At 35.8% G+C, this 21,341-nt stretch overlaps 1 protein-coding gene across 1 annotated transcript in view; it reads left to right on the top strand.

Moving 5' to 3' along the window:
• The first annotated feature begins 248 nt into the window (after window positions 1-248).
• The window catches only part of LOC140790350 (ferredoxin-dependent glutamate synthase, chloroplastic), a 41,471-nt gene continuing 20,378 nt past the window's right edge, over window positions 249-21,341 (top strand). Inside the window, exons 1-11 of the mRNA XM_073140385.1 lie at window positions 249-734; window positions 6,451-6,763; window positions 7,183-7,622; window positions 7,751-7,882; window positions 11,204-11,302; window positions 11,435-11,505; window positions 16,706-16,802; window positions 17,409-17,501; window positions 19,184-19,329; window positions 20,653-20,812; window positions 21,226-21,336. Coding sequence (XP_072996486.1) covers window positions 462-734; window positions 6,451-6,763; window positions 7,183-7,622; window positions 7,751-7,882; window positions 11,204-11,302; window positions 11,435-11,505; window positions 16,706-16,802; window positions 17,409-17,501; window positions 19,184-19,329; window positions 20,653-20,812; window positions 21,226-21,336 — 1,935 coding nt within the window. The 5' untranslated portion in view covers window positions 249-461. The remainder of the gene's footprint in view (window positions 735-6,450; window positions 6,764-7,182; window positions 7,623-7,750; window positions 7,883-11,203; window positions 11,303-11,434; window positions 11,506-16,705; window positions 16,803-17,408; window positions 17,502-19,183; window positions 19,330-20,652; window positions 20,813-21,225; window positions 21,337-21,341) is intronic.

Raw genomic sequence — 21,341 nt, 5'->3', positions numbered from 1 at the left:
TGCTACCGTGGTCCCCCAAAAGTCGGTCTTTCGGATTGGCAAAGAAAAACGAATCTCATAAATTATATACCACTAGCGAATAGATAAAATTAGTCAAGTCCATTCCAATCTTTTGTACGAAATTTTAAAACGAGTCCCCAAACAACACACGTTATTAATTTTATTTATTTGTTCCTCTCTCTTTCTTTCTCTCTCTCTCTCTCTAGTTTCTTTCTCTCTCTGGATTTCTGGAGGTAGACGTCAGGGGAAGCGGGTGGTTGGTTTCCATTCTCTCTCTCTTTGCTCTCAACAAAGAGTCGCATCCTCTTCTTCTTCTTCTCTCTCTCTCTCTCTCATTTATCCTCATCTCTCGCGTTTCCTCCACACGATTATTTTTTGTTTCGTTTCACTTAGTAGTAGTATTAGTAATCGTATAGCGTTGCCCTTGGGGTTTGTGTCCGACATCAAAGGAGGAAGGGGTAATGGCGAGCCTTCCGCAGCCTAATCCGGCGGCGAGCAAGATCCTGCTCCGCTCTTCCAACCCCGTGTTTTTGTCCTCGAATCGAAGCCTCCTCTTGGGGGATATTGGCGCTCTCTCGCGCAACCCAAGGCGGCTGAGGCAAGTGAGTGCTCGTAGGCGGAGCTGGTACTTGTCGTCGGTAAAAGCTGCGCTTGATTTGGATGGCGGATCCGGTGCTTCTCTTAAGGCAGTTGGGGTGTCTCAGATGAGGAAGAAAGATGATCTGCCTATTAAGGTATCTTCTTTTTCTCTGTTTTGATGTAAAGGGTCAGTTTGAGTTGTTTCGATCAAGTGCTCACGAGTTTAAAGTAGACCTACGTAAGTTGAACGATCTGTTTTTGGCAACAACAGTTCCATTTTGATCTCTTATAGTGATAGACCTTTAGCGTCGTTGATTCGTTTGAAAGGAACTGCTATGCAATCAGAGCAAATCTATTTCATTCAAGGCGCTTGGTGGATTTAGAGTCTCACCGGCTAGGTGGTTGGGAACTATTGGTACACTACGGGGAAGCATTTTAACCTTAATCTACTCGATAAATTACCATACTGTTAGCCACTTTTAGTCGTCACATTGATACATCAATTTTTTTTTTGAAGTTGCTTATGCCGTTGACATAGCATTTTGGGCTCATCGATTTAATACATAAAAGAGGCTTCTTTTAAGTACATTATTATACTATGTCCTGAATGGTATTCAGATTGCCAACATATATGTTGATATTTTTACTGATTATTTCCAACATGTAAACATGTTTACTAGGGTGTAGGATATCATAAATGCAAAAAAATATCATGATTTTGGATTTCCTTTTGAAGGTTAGAGTTTCACTCAACAAAAGTATAATTCTTTTGATGTTGAAATTCATTATTTTCAGTAGAAAACCATAGAGCTAAATCCCTTGTTCTGACATCCTCTCTTGATTCGTCTTTCTTTTCTTGAGTTTAGCTTGCAAAAGTTTCGTGAACCCATAATGAATTCTTTGTTATGCTTATCTAAATAGTTCTAGTCTTTCTGAAAATAATTATATTTTCCACTAAGCATATATTAGTTGCAATAAGCATTAAGTGAGTTTTCACACTGACGATCTTACTTGTAGTGTTTTCACATGGATCTAAGTATCAAACTAAGAATATCATGGTTAAGTTCCTTGAAGTTGATTGAAAAGAAATTGAGATACAAAAGTTGTTCTTTGTGTACTGTGAACATTATTTTGTACTTTGTTTCTTTCTATTTATTCAATACGTTTGATATTTATTTAGATTGGTTCAACATTATTTTTCGTTTTGATTGTCAATGATCTGTACTCTAGAGGACATGGGATTTTTGAAATACTAATGTCATTTTTGGAACATCAATTGAGCATAGAAAAGCTGAGTCCAGAAACATAATTGCATAAAGAACCATAAAGAGAAAGAGTCGATTAATTCCTATTAAGTGGGTGCAATTTGGATATTATTGGTATCAAATAAAGTAGAAAGCTAATAGAAGGGAGAACTAAGGCCACCTTTCTTATTCACCCGTACTATATGGATGTTGATTGGCCTGATGTTTCTTCCTTTCTCTTTCTTGTTGGGATATACTTGGGATATACTTATATTAAATACTTCTCATTTGTTGGTTATATATATAACCAACAAATGAGAAGATTTTTTGGAGGCTCTACAACAGTGGTTGATTTGAGGCCCTTTTGGCTGATTGTCTTTTGTCCTTGCTATATTTTTTTTTTTTATATATTGAGGGCATGCTTTGATTGTGTTAGAAGTTACGAGGCTGCTTGTCTTTGCTTCTCCACATGCTCTGTAAATTCACTTGTGTCTTTCCTTTAAACCCCCCCCCTAGTAACCCAAATTCCTCTATCGTAGTCTTTTCCAAAATATTTTCTATGCACATTCAAATGTTCAGTGCAAAATTTTCCTTGTTGCAAACTTCTTCATAAATTACACCATCAAATCTTTGTTTCCTCAATCTGTTAATTAGTATCCCTGCTTCCATATGCTTAGCTTTATAACATGTGTCAACAATATTATCAGGAGAGGCCAAATTTTGATATTTTATATTCACACTTCAAAACTTTCAGGAATATCAAGCAATATTTTATGGAAAATCATCTAATCTTATGTTAGTATCATTGAGAAGACATTGGTGCTTCAACAAGAAACTATGTTTCTAATGTGACATTGAACTAATGATCTGTAAATTACATCAAATTAAGGAGAATTGATCTCCATCATTATCCATAGTACTTAAATGTTGGTGCACACGTGTATACATGAATGAATTAGAGGAGTATCCAATGATAGATCTTATGGTTCTCATGTCAAATTCTTCTTGATACCTAATATGTTCTTGAGGTACTGTGTTGGAATTGTTATAAATTTATTTGATATAAGGTTTATAAGAATTTCTGACTTGGATAAAATCTAAGAATTTCATGCTTATGTCATTTTGATGAAGTGTTGATTTTTAAGAGCTGAAATAAAAATGCAGTAAAATTTTCAAGTTCTCTATTGGATTCCTTTATTAGTTGTATACATCTATATTGCACATAAGTGGTACCAAGGCTAGGTTTAGACTCTAGGCCTATAAGTTATTGCTAAAAGTTCAGCATTAGCCTGATTTTTTCCTATTCCAGGTTTCCAACTATATATCAATAATGGAATTTAGCTTGTATATCCCTTTTGATCCTTGGTTTCTTGCTACTTCCTTCCCTTCAATTACTAGGTTCTAGTCTTATTTGTTTTTTGAAACTTTACCTTTTCCTTGTTATCTAGAATTTTGTAGTGAAACAAGTGTTGCAGTGATGTATAGAGTTTAACTTGTTATATGCGAGCATCCTCTCATCTTTCTTGTGGTTTAGTTTCTATTGCTGGATGTTAGTTCATATTGATGCATTTGGTGAGAGATGCAAAATTAGGATGCACAACATGGGCTACCTTTTATAGTTCTTAGTTCTTATTTCCATTCACTTATTCAATAACCCTGCACCGAAATAAATAAGCTAAAGAGTCCTGTAGGCAAAGATTGCAGTGCAGTGGCATGAGGTATTCCGATATTGGCTCGGCATGCCCTAGCGCGCCGCAAGCACACACAAATACGACCTTGGTGTACTCTTAATGAAGGTCTCTCAGCACTTGATATTAGTGTTATACATCCAATTTTGTGTAGAAATCATGGTTCTTAGTTTCGGCCAATCCCGAGTGGGATCGGCCGAAACGGATCGGGATCGGCCGTAGCCGATCTCGATCCTGGCCAAAACCAATCTATTGATTGGTTTCGGTCGGGTATTGGCCGGATCGGCCGATACCTAATTCGTTTCGGGTTGGGATCGGCCGTATCGGCCGATCCTGCCTGAGACGAGCATGGGTAAGAGAGAAAGAAAGGGAAAAGAAAGAGAGAAAGAGAGGGAAAGTGATGCAAATCTAGTATGAATGCAATGTTTTGGAGAACAATCGACCCAAACAAGTAACTAAAGTAAAATTTAGTAAGCAATAACTGATAAGAAGTTAATTGATTAAAATGATCACTACTAGATGGAAGGAGAGAAAACCACTTAGATAAGGCAGTAGCTTTCTCAACTCTCAAATAGGTACGTTGATAATAGAAAGGCTTAAAATATGGTGTAAGGAAAGACTTTAGAGTTTAGGTTTACCAATAAATGGAATAGTAGTATTTTATTTTGAAACCAAGTCCTCCTCTTCACGTCCGGGCACCCAAAGGTCCTCTTTCACTATTGGAGTCTTCTGGACAGCAGCAGTAACTAACGAAAAAGTAGATATTGAAGAAGAAGAGAGGTTTAGAGAGGAAGTAGAAGAGATTAGAGAAGAATCTTAAGACAGAGTAGGAGAAAGGGAGAGAAAGAAAGAGAGAGAGAGAGAGAAGACCGCAGGAGAGAAAATGAGAGATTTCAAATAATTTTTATTCCAACTTGTCTTTGTTTCTCATGCAATAACCCTTAAATAGGTTAACAACTTTAATTCTAGCTGATTCTAATAGAAACTTATTTCCTAATAGGACTCTAATTGATCATCTTACCTAAATTGATTGATTCAATTTAGGTAATAAATCAATGTGGACATCCCCCACATATAAGCTTACCATAATTATCAATTGAGATTCTAATAGGAATTCATTTCCTAATAGGATCCTAATTGATTAAACCTTACCTAAATTGACTAACCCAATTTAGGTAATAACTCAATACGGACATCCCCCGCATATAGGCTACCATATCTGTCAATTAACTAATTCAATTTATTATTTGAATTAAAAATTAGCAATTAGACCAAAATTGGACTTAAGTAATTCTATTTTGGTCAAATTGAAGATGATGCCCACATCAGAAAAAGAGGGAGGAAGAGAGAGAGGGAAAGAGAGAGAAAGAGAGATGGAGCAAGAGAGAGGGAAAGAGAGAGAGAGAGGGGATGAGGAGAGAGAGAGACATGGAGAGAAAACAAAAATTTAAAAATTATGTTAAAGAGGGAAATAGGTGGTAGTCGGTGAGGAAGAGGGAGAGTTTTTAGGGGAGAGAGTTAGTAGGAGAGATAGTTAATTAGGGAGAGAGTTTGATAAGAGAGAGTTAGTGGGAGAGAGTTTAATAAGAGAGAGTTAGTGAGAGAGAGAGAGTTTGATAAAAAAAGAGAGTTAGTAGAGAGAAGGTAAGAATTTTTTTAATTTGTGTGGGAGAGAGAGAGTGTGAGTGGTAGAAAGGGGAGAAATATAAATTGAGAAAATAATATTTAATTTTTAGTTTTTAAACTTTATATATGAATAATTTATATTTATATCTCATTACTATTTTCTAAAATATTAAGAAATTCTGTATTTTAAAAATTATTTTAAAATATAGGCCGATATGGACGGCCGATACTGCCGATACCGCCGATACGTATCGTTTTTTTAGACGGCCAATCCCGATTCCGATACTTGGAACCTTGGTAGAAATAGGAATATGAATCACTGTCAAAGTAGAAAAGTGTCCTGAAGCTAGAAGTTGCTTATACATTTAAATCACATTTGACGACAAAGGTAGATCTACTTAAATCATATAGCAATTAAAATTCAATTTGATGATTTTCTCCGGTTTCTTTCTTCAGATTTTTTTCTTTCAAAAATTTGGGCCAAAGGTTGGAAAGATACTATTTTTGTATTACAATATATGATTGCAAATGACCTATATGGAGTAGATTTACACTGATTCTATGCCAATTTGACTCCAACTTTATTATTTTTCTATATTATAAATTTCAAAATTAGGGTAGAAAATTTGGGGAAAGCCCAAAATTTCTATTTATTAGGAAATTTCAATCAATAAATGCAATTGGGTTAAAATCAACCCATAGGCAGTAGATTCACTCTACTTCAAACTTACAACTGTTAACCACAACTTTGATGATTTCATTTCTAATATTTTCTTAATTTTGCTTAATTAAGCTCAATGTGAAGTGGCAGGAGTATCTTGGCATGGTTGCGTGCCACGTGCTGGCACTCCATCAACACTATTCGTGTTGATTGGCTTGATAATGCTTACCTGAAGGCACTATAGGTTCTTCTATTCTAGGAGTGACTACAAAGAAACTAGTTGTTGCCACAACAACCATCATGCAAATTCTAGTTTTTTTATTATTTTATTTCTGGGATAACATCAATGTTCTAAAGGTGGATAAAATATGCGTTCAGTTGGCTGTATGTAACATACACTCCTAGAGTGTTTTTGTGTTTCTACATATATAGCTCCAATCTTTGAAGGTTCAGATGCTATATTGAGATATGCATTCCAAAATCTTAAGTACTCAGTTCACGTTATAAGTACATCTGTTTATCTCTTAAGTTTTATCAAATGCCCTTATTAAACCCAACTAACTTTGTGATTTGTCCTATTTTAGTTCCTTCTTTATTTTATGGAATAAACTAAAGCTTTATTATACCTTGATCCTTAATGACTATCTATCAGGTTGCAAATTTGAATGATATCCTATCTGAACGAGGAGCTTGTGGTGTTGGGTTCATTGCAAACTTGAAAAATGAACCTTCTTTCAAGATTATTAGGGATGCTCTTACAGCTCTTGGATGCATGGAACACCGTGGAGGTTGTGGAGCAGATAACGACTCTGGTGATGGGGCTGGCTTGATGAGCTCCATACCATGGGATCTGTATAATACCTGGGCCAGAGAGCAGGGACTTCCTTCACTGGAGAAGTCAAAGACTGGTGTTGGCATGATTTTTCTTCCCAGAGATGAAAAGTTCATGGAAGATGCAAAATCAGGTAATGCATCTAACATTGTTTCTCGATAGATTTGTATACATTCTTCGGGAAGTAATTCATATCATATTTATCCGCCAGTAGTACATGCTTGGAGCTCCCTTCATCTGTCACTTTTCTACTATTATATTTGTTTATTTCTGAGCTGAGATAACTGTTAAAAGTTAAAACCTGAATTTTTGTATTTTTATGTGATAAAAGTGTCTTAACATGATTTGCTGCATGATTACTGCTTATATCTGTTGCTTCAAAAGGTAATCTTGTTCCTTTTTTCCTTCTTCTTTTGAAGTTTGATGTTCAAACTTATTGCTGTATTCATATGTTTATTATAGTATCTACTTTTTTGGGAAAAACCTTGTCCATCTTTGATTACATTCACCGATCTTTGGAAATATTCAAATCGGCAATTTGTCCTTTTACAGTTATTACAAAGATTCTTTCAGAAGAGGGTTTGGAGGTTCTTGGGTGGAGACCTGTTCCTGTAAATACATCAGTAGTTGGTTACTATGCCAAAGAAACCATGCCTAATATTCAACAAGTCTTTGTCAACATTCTGGAGGAGAACAGTGATGACATAGAAAGAGAACTATACATTTGCAGAAAGTTGATTGAACGAGCTGCAAAATCTGCAGAATGGAAGGATGAGCTCTATTTTTGTTCTTTCTCAAATCAAACAATTGTTTACAAGGGCATGCTTTGCTCTGAAGTTTTGGGACAATTTTATTTAGACTTGCAAAATGAGTGCTACAAATCCTCTTTTGCCATCTATCATCGAAGATACAGTACCAATACTAGTCCTAGATGGCCTCTTGCACAACCTATGAGGCTACTTGGACACAATGGAGAGATCAATACAATACAGGTTCCAGATATTTCTTATATTTGGAGTTCTTACTTCTCATTTTGCAGAGATTGTAGTTTTGATATATTATCTTGTAGCATTTAATTTCAACTGTTTGTGGGGTACTTACACAAGAAATTTTCTACTAGGGAAACCTGAATTGGATGCAATCACGAGAAGCTACAATTCAGTCCCCTGTTTGGCGTGGCCGTGAAAATGAAATACGCCCGTTTGGTGACCCTAAGGCATCTGACTCTGCAAACCTTGATAGTGCTGCAGAAGTAAGAGTCAGAGTTTAGATTACTTCAATTTTTGGTTTACAAGGATCTCTTGCGATTTTCTTTTCTATATTGAGTATGATCATGCATCTAGCTAATCATGTAAACTGATAGTACAATAGTAGTTGTAACATAATGTGATGATATACTTAATTGCTTATATTCTAGGATGTTATAATACTATGTTGCTAACTTCTTTTGTTATATTTTCCGAGAGGTAATTAGTTATGCCCTGTTAAATTTCATTGCGGTAATGAAAGGGGTACCTAGAATTGGTCGTAGCAATGTGGGATATGGTGACTGAGGTTTAATGGGGAGGGTGGAGGATTACAAGTTTATTAGGGTAGTGGAGTTATAGAAAATTAGTGGGGAAGTGGTGTAGGGCAACTAATAGGGGTTAGTGGTTCTATAAGAAATAAGAGAAAACCAAGGGCTGATTTTGGGCTTAAGAAAATGTGGAAGGTATTAAGCATGTTGAGATCCTAGAATAACTAATCCATCACAAGGATACTTGGATCAAGGAAGAAGAATGCTGTTGAAGAAATTTCAAGCCACTCCTCATCTTCTCGCTGCCATATGATCCTTTGATGAAAGAGTCCTTAAGTGATACAATGCAAATTGGATGCATGGAAGAGCTTTCATGTTGTCTTTTGAATTCTTTGCATCCGGTGAAGGTTGTGGTTTACAAAATGATGGAAGTTTATAGTTTGTATGCGCTTTGCTGGTTGTAGGTTTGGCCAATGGTTGATAGACATAATTAGGTGGTTATCTGAGCTTTGGATGCCTAGGAAATTGGAAACATGAGAAAGGACTGTATCAAGAGGGAGGTTGAGGAGGGCACCGAACTTTTGTGAGATGAAAAGAAAGCTTCATCGTCAGTGTATTCAAAGGCAGAAGTGGGTTGCGGGCAGGCACTCCACCTCCTAGTGCTTAGGTGGAAGTGGGCTAGCATTTTTAATATGTAAAAATAAAAAAAAATTAATATGATATATAATTAATATATATTATATAACATATATAAATTTTTTAATAATGTAATATACAACCAATAACATTAAAAGATTACAATTCACAAATATTTATATATACATATATGTATATAATTATATGTATGTGTATATATATGTATACAACTATATATATATGTGCAGATATACATTGTGTGTGTATTTATTAATGTATCTAAATTAGTGGCGCATGACAACTAGTGAGAGATGGGTGCATGAGTGTGTGACAGCTAGAGTTGTCTAACACCTAGAGTTGTCTGACAGTTAAGAGTAGTCATTGGGGGACCAATGACAAAAATCAGTTCTTGACGTAAAGAGAGATAGAAAAGGTGGAAGAGAAGAATAACGAGGAGGAGAAGAAGAAAAATCCTCATGCTCCTCTCCTCGAGCATGTGGTCACCTGCCTTGCACAGTGTTTTCTGGCTTAGCAAGGCAGCATAAGAAGGAGAAGAAGTCCTCTTCCTCTCCTCTTGCACGTGGTCACCCACCTTGCACCGACACCTTTTGGGTTAGCAGGGCAGCCGCCAAATTTTGCCTTTCAAAACATTTTTCATCATTGATTGATGCCTCTTCACCTCTATATTATAACCCTCCCATACATCAAAAATCAAAATACATGGAAGGCAAATAATTTATATGAAGAAAATAAATCTTCATAGTTCATACTATGTCTCCTCATTTCCTTCCTTTTAAGCCTTGGTCTTAATCTCTTCTTGATATGCCTTTGGAGTATTCTTAAGATCTTCTGATTCTCTCCATGATCTTTTGGAATATTATTGCGATCGTCCAATCCCTTCTGTGATCTTTGTTCTACCTATCAATGTGGCAGGTTAATACATTTATAAAGAGCTCCCTCTAGTATCCGATATCTTTTTCTATGAAACCTTGGAGGCACAATCGTGCACTCAAGGTTCAGCCCAAGACTCCCTATCCAAAGTGACTTAATCGGATGGTTCCCCTTCTGATGCCTGGTGTAAACATAGAAGGTGTTCGTGTCTCTCCTAAGGATGCAGGAAAGATGAATTTAAATTGCTTCCAGACATACAGCGGGAGAGTAACAACCAAGGTTCCAAGTATCGAAATCAGGATCGGGATAGGTCGTCTGAAAAAACGATACGTATCGGCCGTTCATATCGGCCTGTATTTTAAAATAATTTTTAAAATACAGAAAACTTCTTAATCTTTTAGAAAAATAATAATAAGATATAAATATAAATTATTCATATATAAAATCTAAAAACTAAAAAATAAATACTATTTTCTCAATTTCTATTTCTCCTTCTTTCTACTACTCACACTCTCTCTCTCCCACACAAATTAAAAAAAATTCTTACCTTCTCTTCACTAATTCTCTTTTTTATCAAACTCTCTCTTATCAAACTCTCTCCCACTAACTCTCTCTTATCAAACTCTCTCTCCCACTAATTCTCTTTTAAAAACTCTCATTCTCCTTCACCGACTACCACCTCTTTCCCTCTTTAACATAGTTTTTTAACTTTTGTTTTCTCTCCATGTCTCTCTCTCCTCTTCCCCTCTCTCTCTTCTTCCCTCTCCCTCTTACTGCTGCAACCCACAAACTCTATCTCTTTCTCCCTCTCTCTCTTTCCCTGTCTCGCTCCATCTCTCTCTTTCTCTCTTTCCCTTTCTCTTGCTCTATCTCTCTCTCTCTCTTTCTCTCTTTTCCTCTCTCTTTCTCCCTCTCTTTCCCTCTCTCTCTCTCTCTCTCCTCTTTCTTTCTCTCTTACCCATGCTCGTTTCGGGCGGGATCGGCTGATACGGCCGATCTCGACTCGAAACGAATTAGGTATTGGCCGATCCGGTCGATACCCGATCGGCCAGGGATCGGGATAAGCTATGGCCGATCCCACTCGCGATCGGCCGAAACTAGGAACCATGATAACAACACAGAGTGGGATATCTTATATCTTAGCTTTCTAATTATGATCTTTAATAAGATATGATATCATGTCGTGATACAAATATTAGTACAAAACTGAACATTAAATACTAACTGCACAAGAAATCATGTTAGGTTAGCATACTCTTATTTGCTATGTTATGTAAGTTGGAGTACTTGAAGTATATGATTAAAAAATGCCTATTTGCTTCAGCAATGTATTCATTACGATTGCTGATTTTATTGCAATTTCCTTTGGGCCATATATATAACTGCAAATGCATTCTTGTTTTACAAACACACGTAGTCAATGATGCTGGACTTAAATCTTTCTACTTATAACTCATTGAAACTCTAACTCTATTCTTTGAGTTCTTTAATTCTTGTATTTGATTGGTTATATATGTTCCATCTGATCAGATATTACTAAGAAGTGGTCGAAGTCCAGCAGAAGCTCTTATGATTCTTGTTCCCGAGGCATACAAGAATCATCCAACTCTGACAATAAAATATCCTGAGGTAATATTGCTGAAATACTGGTTCCTGTTGAACTCACTCAAACGCTAATTTTACTTAATTATTATTTCTGAGCTTTCTTTCTTGGATATGAAATTTTGCAAATATTTATAGCAGCAATCTCTTATGCATTAGGTTATTGATTTTTATGACTATTACAAAGGTCAAATGGAGGCTTGGGATGGACCTGCATTGCTTCTATTTAGGTACTTGATGTTCTCTGAAAAGTTTAATCAAAGTTTATATGTCAAAGTTGGATTCTTTTTTTTTAACCTGGTAGGTTTATTGATTCTGGAGCTTATTTACATTAGTTCGACTTTTTTTTCTTTTTTCCTTTTTATTACTCTTGAATTTTATGTAAATGGTGTATTGATGGGAATTGGCTATTCAATTTTCTACATTTGGACCTAATTTCTTTAGGTGAAAATTGTATTTATTTATTATTTGGTCTAAAACTCCTCAAATTTCGGAAGTTTGGATGTTAGTTTGTTTGTTGGTAACTTCTGTTAGAAACTTATGATTTGGCTGATGTTGAATTTAAAAACATTCTTGTGTGGTTTGAATAGGATTATGAAAAGATTCTTTTTTAGTTTAGACATTGTGATTTAATGCTCTCGTTATATAGGGTTGTGATAAGTTACGAAATAATGTAAGTTTTATCATGAAAAAATTGAACAAAATTTGTTCTTTTGGAGGATTCCACAAGTATCTCTTATCCCCTCCTTTCCCTTCTCCCTTTTGTGGTGGATTCCATGTTTTCTCTTCTTTTCTGTTGGAAATCTTGTGGGTTGATTTTATTTCCCTCATGGCTTGGTGGTTATCTTCCCTCTCTCTTCTTAATTCTTTTCATGCTTAATACGGGAAAGGTTTTTCTAGGCAGAAAAGGGGTTTATTTAATCTCCTACCTTTCCTCTTCTTGGGCATCGATCCACATATCTCCTTATCTTTTTCTGTTTTGGCACATTTCTTACCTTATGCAGATCATGCGTTTCTATTGTTTTATTGATATACATATGTTATTGTAATTCGCTTATATATGCAAAGTTGATAATAGACATAGGCGTTACATTGGCCATACTGTATCTCAACAGGAATTCACGTTGACATATTTAATGCCACAGGCATAGATCGTGCCGACCACTGGCATGGCACGACATGTTTTGCGGCACTTGCCAGCCATGCCATAAGAGGGAGAGAAAAAAGGTAAGGGAATACTCACCTTCACCCTTCACCACGTGCTGCTCGTTGAGTTGCCGTTGTCGCACCCCCGTCGGGTGCCCTAGCGACACACACACACACACACACAGAGAGAGAGAGAGAGAGAGAGAGAGAGAGAGAGAGAGAGAGAGAGAGAGAGAGAGAGAGAGAGAGAGAGAGAGAGAGAGAGAGACGGTCGATTAAAAGCTTAAGTTGCAGATCTGACGAGAGTGCGAGCAACGGCCAGCGGCCAGTGGCAATCGGTGATGGCAAGCTCAACGATGAGGTAGATGGCAAACGGCGAAGCTACTAAGAGGGGTGCTATGCGGCACCTCTTGTGCCATGTGCCAGTACACCGCCGGCATGGCCATCCATGTTTATTATATCCCATTCCTTCTCTCTTTTTTTGATCTGCAGTTTGTGCTTGCCCCCATGTAGTATTATGGTTCATAGGCAGGAATACTATACAACCATATATATAAACCAATATTCAAGCTGCATGTTGGGTACTTATATTTATGATTGCAAGATTTTATAAAATGGTGAGCCAAAGGAAGGTACATTACTACATTTCCACTTCTTATGGAGCCTTCTCATCTTTAAGCTATGGTCTACATGACCATATACTGCTGGTAAAAGTTTTGGATGTCAGGTTAGAGAAATGCCATCTTCAATAAATGCTTCTTATAAAATTCAGTGGAGCTACCTAGACTGCAATCTATAATAGAAATTGACAGCAAAGATAAAAAGATCACAAGGAGTACTTATGTGGCTTTCTAACATCTATAGGAAACAAAATAGGTAAAAGAAAACAATATTTCAAGACAGGTGCCTATATCGGGAATTTTTCTGTTGTAGGACTTTTATTGTTGTGGGATTTGTTGGCATCAAAAGGAAAATAAAGAAGAGAGGTCAAGAGATTTTGGTAGGGGATATTGGACTCTATGTGGTTGAGCCAAAGAGAATTCTTTTCTTGTTAATGATGTCCATATTGGCCTAAAGATGATAATTAAAAGAAGATACAACAACAGATAAATCGGAGGATAATGTTTAGAAGGAAAAAGTATGATTATCACTTATCAAAAGGGGAAGGGCTTTCAAGTGTTGTGAGGAGGACTTTGAGTGGTGATGGCTGGACCAAACGTTGTTTCAGCCGAGATTCTGGGAGTTATTTCTTTAGCCATCTCCCTGATGGAAGCATGACAAAATCTTGCTCCAAGCTGGAACTAGAGGGTACTGTACCGGTTCATGCACATTGCATGGAAATTTTGGTCATTTATAGTTCAGTGCGATTCATCACTCATGTGGCCACAGATATGCATGCACAGATTGCGTGCAGTGAAGAATTGTTTGGAGTTTTGACGGCATGACACCACATGATGACTATTGCTGCCGAGCTTGCTCCAAAGAAGAGTTGAAGTGAAAAACAGATAAAAGAGTTGAATTCTTGAAGTGAAAAACAGATAAGAGAGTTTAGAGCTAGCATTTAACCGTTCTCCCAAGGCTAAAGGATATTCCAAAATGCTTCATTGTAATTGTGGTTGTAGACTGATACTTAATTCAGTGCTATAAATGGTTCTTTGACAACCTCTAGTTTGATCAGAGAAACTACTGAAAATGAGTCTCCTTATGAAGGTTACAGATTCGGTCAAGAGGAAGAAACTTATAATATCGTAGCTGCTCATGGTTATTTTGGCTGATTAATCTTCCAATATGCTAGTTTCAACAATTCTCGTTCTTACATTTCTTCTTGGCTGCTTGGCCTGTAGTTGGTATAGGTAGTAATACTATGGCTTTCAACCTAAATGGTTTCAACTTCAACCAATCTGTAGTTGACAGTCAAGGTCATGCTAACAGTTGGGCTGATATCATCAATCGTGATAACTGTTTATGTTGATTGTAAGAACAACTAAAACATGTACAACTGGCATTGTTCAACTTCACCTACAAGGATTTTAAAAAATGCCCCGGTGTCTTTGTACCAAATTGATTGACTGCCTCCATTTCATGGTTTAGAAGAACATTTAGATAGAATATATCCGATGTAATCGATGTACAAAAAATTATACATGATATAGTCTGGAATGATATTTGATTTGATTCTCTAGGGATGCCCTCGATACTTCACTTAGTAAGACATTTACTTTTAATATGCTAAGTTGCAGACCCCTGTGGGAAAATGTAAAGTATCGAAGTCATGTCTTCAAGATGATGTTTATCTGAAGACTAGGAATATACAAATTGTTGTTCACTTTGTAGTTTGTACTATTTAAGTACATAGGAGACAACTAACTTGCACCAAAGCGGTTATGATTTGAGCCATAAAAGCAGCCTCTCCTGATAGCCCTTTGAACACTGTATACTTCTAATAAACTCTAGCACTATACTGCCCTTTTGAGTACATAAGAGAGAGTAAGATATCACCCTTTAGTGCAAGCCTGTGTGTGTGTATTTTTGTTAATTTATTTATATAAAGGATACTGAAATTAAAGGCACAAGGCCCGAAGAAATATAAAACATTCTTTTTGCCTTACAGTAGTGGAAGCATGTGTTGGAGAGCATTAGTGACATAACAGAGTGTTAGATATAGATAATAAATTTGTTGTAGTACATTTAGACCAGGGTTGCTGTGCCAGTCTGCCAGAGGCACAGTGTGTACCAGCCTTGGCTCAGCCAACGACACACTGATTAGTCTCGGCATGCTGAAAAGATAATCTTTAAACACATTTCTAGTGCCTTACAATGGGTTTCTAAGGGCAAAATTGAAGTCAAGTCCTTCCATATTAGATATTAGTGTAACTTATGCAATTAGATACTAGTATCATGATTTTTCTCAGATGTTCTAAGTTGGGGAAAATAACTTAGGAAAAGCTTAAATTTTATTTTGATTTCTAAAATTTTGAGGTATAATTTATATAAAACACTAAAATGCAAACATGTATCGAAAGAGATGAACGAGATTCAAAATTATATTTATTTAAAATAAGATATTCTCAATTCCTAATGACAAGCATTGCTGTATGTGGCCAGAAGGGAGTATCGAGATACTCCCTCCATATTGGTGTCAATAATTCCTTGGCATGATATATAGTGGCCTGCGCTGATTCTGTTGATCGGCACGACAATTCATGCATTTAGTTTTAATCAGGAATTCAAGGCTTGAAGATGCTGGACATTTGAACTGATGAAGAGTATTCTGAAACTTCAATGATTGGGGGTTAGGTGGTGAAAGGGTAAGGTTTTATTTACAAAACCATTCTTGCTTGAGAGAAGAAAGCTAGAAATTTGAGATTGAAATAGATTATTTTTCATTTTGTTTTTCTTTTTACAAAGAACTACTTTCTTGTAGTAGTCATAATATTACATCAAATGTGTGGATACAACACTTTGCCTTAAGAAAACAGTGGGATCTAGTGGTTCTTATGTGGTCCATTATGTTTATGAGAGTAGAAACATGTGATGAAAGGCTGTAATTTACTAGTAGAATTGCACTTGGAATACATTTTTCTCCTTTTATCAATATTTGATATTCGAGAGTGTTACATGCTAATAACCTGTTGACCAAAAGCTTAAGCTGCTATGTATTAGACCAATAATGTATATAATATCTTTTAAGAGCCCTTCTCGGCTCCTATACACAATATGTGGATAGATGAAACATAATAGTGTCTGTGGCCCTTAAGAATGAAATGAGACTAGACGAGATTTGAACTCATATCTTTTACAAAATTTTGCTCTGAGATCATGTAAAGATAACTAGTTGATCTAAAAACTGAAGTTGTTAAGTAATGGGCCAACAAGTTACGCATACCTTTAAGAGTACGCATACAAACAAAGTACATTGCTACGAGAACTTTGTTCTTTCACACCTGCATTATGACTGCCAACGAGAAGGGCTCATATGTCTACTTTATTAGATGCAGATGGTCTCAGTGTTTTGTTATCGCAGAAATTTCATTCATCTAGTGTAATAGTGACAGTTTCATGTGGCTAAATCAGGTTGATAAAACTATTGGGTTGTATGGGTAGGATCGTCTTTGTTCTGTATTGCTTTCATGATCCAAACAATGTTTCTTCAGTAAACTCAAAAGAGTTGCAGTGAATTGTCTACTGAAAAAAGATGATGCAACTTCAACCCTGTCGTCACCTGTGAACTGCGTCATATATATCTATGATGTTTGACTAATTATGATTTTCCAATGTATCCAGTGATGGAAAAACAGTAGGGGCCTGCCTTGATCGAAATGGGCTTCGTCCAGCTCGATATTGGCGAACAACTGATGATATTGTCTATGTTGCATCTGAGGTATACTATCTATTTAGTAATTACTAGATACACACTTATTTGAGATCTTTTTTTTTCTCTGTCAAATTTCTACATAGGCTAAGGAGAAAGTTTATTATCCTTTGTGTTGAATATCTGCCAGTGAAAGTGTAGTTTTCTATGTCCTTTTTAGCTAAAACTTCTTTGGTAAATTTCTCAAATGATACATATTTATACTTCATAGCATGTACGTGGGAGAGTTGTGCAGCAGGCCACCAATTTTTTTTTTCTTTTTATGTCATCATTATTAATCTCATAAATATTTAAACATTACATAATCTCAAAGAAAAGGCCGGGCAAGCTGTTTCTCAGGTTTCACTTTTCAAAACCATGGTGTAATATGCAATCCCTTATTGTGTGTGATACACTAGGTAAGCTGATGGGCAGAGCAGTGTAATGCATCCAGCCAGTTGCACAACAGAGGCTCTACCAATCATGCCAAGTTATTTGAGATTGCTTGAATTTTAAGTTTTGTTAACATTGTTCAATAGTCTCCTTACATTATACAGGTCCTTGTTGGTTTTCTAAGAAATTGTTAATTTGTGAAGTTGTTTGTTTCAAGACTCAGGAAATAGTGGTAATCTGCAGGTTGGTGTTCTACCAATGGATGAGTCAAAGGTCATAATGAAAGGACGATTAGGTCCTGGAATGATGATAACAGTTGATTTACAAAATGGCCAGGTTTGTGACTCTGTTGATTTTTTTATTTCCAGCTTCTTCCATTACTTCTTGTTGCTTCATTTTATGTCATAATTGAAGTTCATTTTAGGCATGAAATGTCTACTAATTTGCTATTTACCTTCAGTGATAGTAGATTTGATTAGTAGTTAATGCTATAGATTTTTCTTGTTGTGAGAGTTACATTTTCACATATGATATTAGTGGTTTGTTATTTATGATATGCCCATTTAATTGATGACACATGAGCTCAAGCTGCTTTCAAGTTTGTATAGTTATTTATTAGTTTTATCTCTGAAATAAACTGATACTGGGTTCTTATTCTGATTAGGTGCTTAACATATGATAAGAAGTTGTCAGAAACTTACTGTGTTTTTAGCTAAACTGCAAGAATACTACAACTGATATTTATGAACTCTTGTTCCTGGCCAATCTATGACAGATAAAGCAAATAATTTTACATATCTTTGCTGTCTATCAAGAATTCAAGAAAATAGTGAATCATTTTATCTACCGACTGGTTCACAGTACACTTGTTTGGTTTCGTGATAATAAAAAATGTGGTAAGCACATTCATCCACATTAGAATGGTTCTTATCCCCTATCCTCTATCATATGCATTTGACAGCTTGGATTAAGTTGCTTTTTGGGTCAAATACCAGTACCGCCCTTGGTGGGAAAAGAGGAGAATTTGGTGGAGGGAATACGTCCCCATTTTCTTGTCACAGGTTCTCCTTAGATGTTATCAAAACTTTAAGATGAAATAAGAATCGGTTTGACCCTCTTAGTGTATCCACCAGAGGGACACATTTCAATAGTTCCTCTTACATTCTTCTGCATTGAAGTTGCTGCCTTCAATTGAGTTTCATGGCTTTGATCATGCCAAGTTGCCAACACCATGGTAGGCCATACATTGTGTTGGTAAATATTTGCCATATTGGCAATTAATATAGTAATCTTTGTCTAGAATTACCAGCTTCAATGACCCTTTTTATTTAGCCATCATTCAGTTGAATCTTGTTATTCAGGAAGAAGTTTGAACTTTGAATGCAATCCTAGCTTGGGCTACTTATTGTTAAATCTAGACATTGTCTAGCTAGTCAACTGTAATGACACTCAAAATTCGTTTTTAAAATATCAATTTTTAGCCATCAGATTGACAATTCTATAATAGGCAGTAGTGCCTTACTGTGGGTGCACTCCAAATGATGGCATGCACAGACCTAAACTATTTTACACAAATGCATAGTAGTATTTCATTTTTGTCACCTCCAAAATCTTAGGTTCTCTGTCTTGTGGTGAACTATTCTTCTGGTACTTTGGTTATGCTGCCCTCTTTACCCGTTTGGTTCTGCTGCATATGACTAGAAATGAATAGTTGAACTCATCACACAGATTTTCAACTTTATTCTTAAATGTATTACATATATTCTTTGTGGTTTTCTCCCATGTTACAGTCTCGTACCCTGTTGATGTCTGCATCTTATTTATAATAAAACAGACAAGATTTAAATATTATGCTAATGTTGCTACTTTGTAAGGACATCTAGAACACTCCTCTCCTGTGCACCAAAAAATTGTACTGAGTTGCTGGCTGGACACATGTCATTTTGTCTGTCCTTTATAATTCTTTTCTTTTAAAGATTTGCAGACTCTGAACCTCTTGTCCAATCTTCTTATTTTAGGTTTATGAAAATACAGATGTCAAGAAGAGAGTGGCTTCAGAAAATCCATATGGGAGTTGGTTGAAAGAAAATATGCGTTCTATAAAACCTGTGAACTTTCTTTCATCTGTTGGTATGGATAATGAGATGGCTTTGAGACACCAGCAGTAAGAATCAGTTTCATATTATCCTTCATTCAATTTCAGTATCCAACTTTTAGCTAGTTCTTATATGAAGGCATTTTCAGAGAGTTATGTAACTGAACCACTAGAACTCAAGCTGGAATTTTATATCGAGTTCTTTTTCTGATGAGGCTGAGCAAGTCCATTGTGATAAATTAAAGAAATGTTCCAGAAAAAGAAGAAAATCATAGAATGTGTCCCACCATTTGTAATATTGCCACTTGACCATCTGTGAATGATAGTGTCACATCTGATCAATGCCGTGAATTTCTCTCTTTGCCGAACTATGGATTCCTTAGATAGAAGAAGTGAATGAAGCTGTCATCTCTAATTCATTAGTAATTAATCTTAAACTGTACTTTTCTGCTGTGCTTGTATATTAACTTCATTTTGGTACTAAAATTTAAAAAATACTCCTCCATTGATAACCCAGACTTGTTATTTTGTTATCATCCATTTTGTCATGAATCATCCTGTCATCAGAATTGAAATGTGTTAGTTGCATGAGGGTTCACTGGGTAACAAATAATATATTATTTCTTATACCTGGTTGGATGGTTTGCATAATATTTAATGAGCACCATGTGTGTTCATTTCTTATGGATATATGAGTTTATAAACTTATACCAACTAAGAATTAAATATTTTTAGACTAAAAAAGAAAATAATGGAAACAAACTTTAGTAAATATTGTATATAAACATACATGTACTTTATGTGTGTAGAGTATATAGGTAAGTTATATTCATCTGAGCTAGTATATTTTGGCTAACGATGCTGTCAGAACTTGTGATTGGCCTAGCAAGTTGTTATTGAGCATTTATACTATTAAGCATTTCTTCATAAATTGTTCTTTATATATAGGTGCACATATATATACATATAAAAAGAAAATATCTGTGCAATATTAATGCCTATACATATATGTGTGCATGGATGCATGCATATATATATATATATATATATAAAGGAAATATTTTTCATCTTTTTATATATATATATATATATAAAGGAAATATTTTTCATCTTTTTCTGGCATACTACTCAAATCTGTCATTCGTTGTTTATGCATCTTTAAAAAATATCTTTCCACATATTCATGCATATAGTATATACGTGATGGTTAGACATATCCTTGTATGCGTAGATGTGTATACTTTATTTTCATTTTTTCACTACTACATTTTCTGTAGGATGTTTTTCTTCTGATAGTGTGTAGTCATTTCAGGTTAGGTTGTACCTTTTTTTTCATTGGCTTAACCTTTGGAATAAATGCGAGTCATCCTCTTGATTGTGTTGGTTTTTTAGGGCATTTGGCTATTCAAGCGAAGATGTGCAGATGGTAATCGAAACGATGGCCTCACAAGGGAAGGAGCCAACGTTTTGCATGGGTGATGATATTCCATTGGCATTGTTATCACGGAAGTCACACATGATCTATGACTATTTCAAACAGCGATTTGCTCAGGTATACTTGAAGTTACTCAGAAAGCACGATTCAACTTTTTGTGCTCACTGAACTGTATGGGATGCCTACTGTTGAGTTTCTTGCTAGTTGCCTCTATTATCCAAATTGGTTCTTCGGTTTGATTGGATACTGCCTTTTTTTCTTTTTCTTATTAACTTATGATAGGTCTTGTTAGTGCTTAGTAGGAAGGCTCCTTTTTCACGTTGAAATGGCTGTGCTTATGCTAATATAGATTCAGATCTCTTTCCTGTTTATTGAATATCGAGATTAATTGTGGTGGGGTTTCTGCTATTGCTTTGGTTTGCTTGGATACTGTTTACTGTTCAACACTTGTAGAATTCTTGTAGAGTTGTCTTTACAACTTTTGATTTATTTCATAGTGTGATGATGTTAGTCGTGGTTATTGTTTATAGGTCACAAATCCTGCAATTGATCCTCTCAGAGAAGGTCTAGTAATGTCTCTTGAAGTTAATATTGGAAAACGTGGTAATATTTTGGAGGTTGGGCCTGAGAATGCTGCTCAGGTTTG

This window comes from Typha latifolia, chromosome 6, assembly GCF_019914945.1.
Source record: "Typha latifolia isolate L0001 chromosome 6, TyphaL0001v2, whole genome shotgun sequence".
Taxonomy (NCBI): domain Eukaryota; kingdom Viridiplantae; phylum Streptophyta; class Magnoliopsida; order Poales; family Typhaceae; genus Typha; species Typha latifolia.
This window is presented reverse-complemented; position numbering and strand designations above follow the sequence as displayed.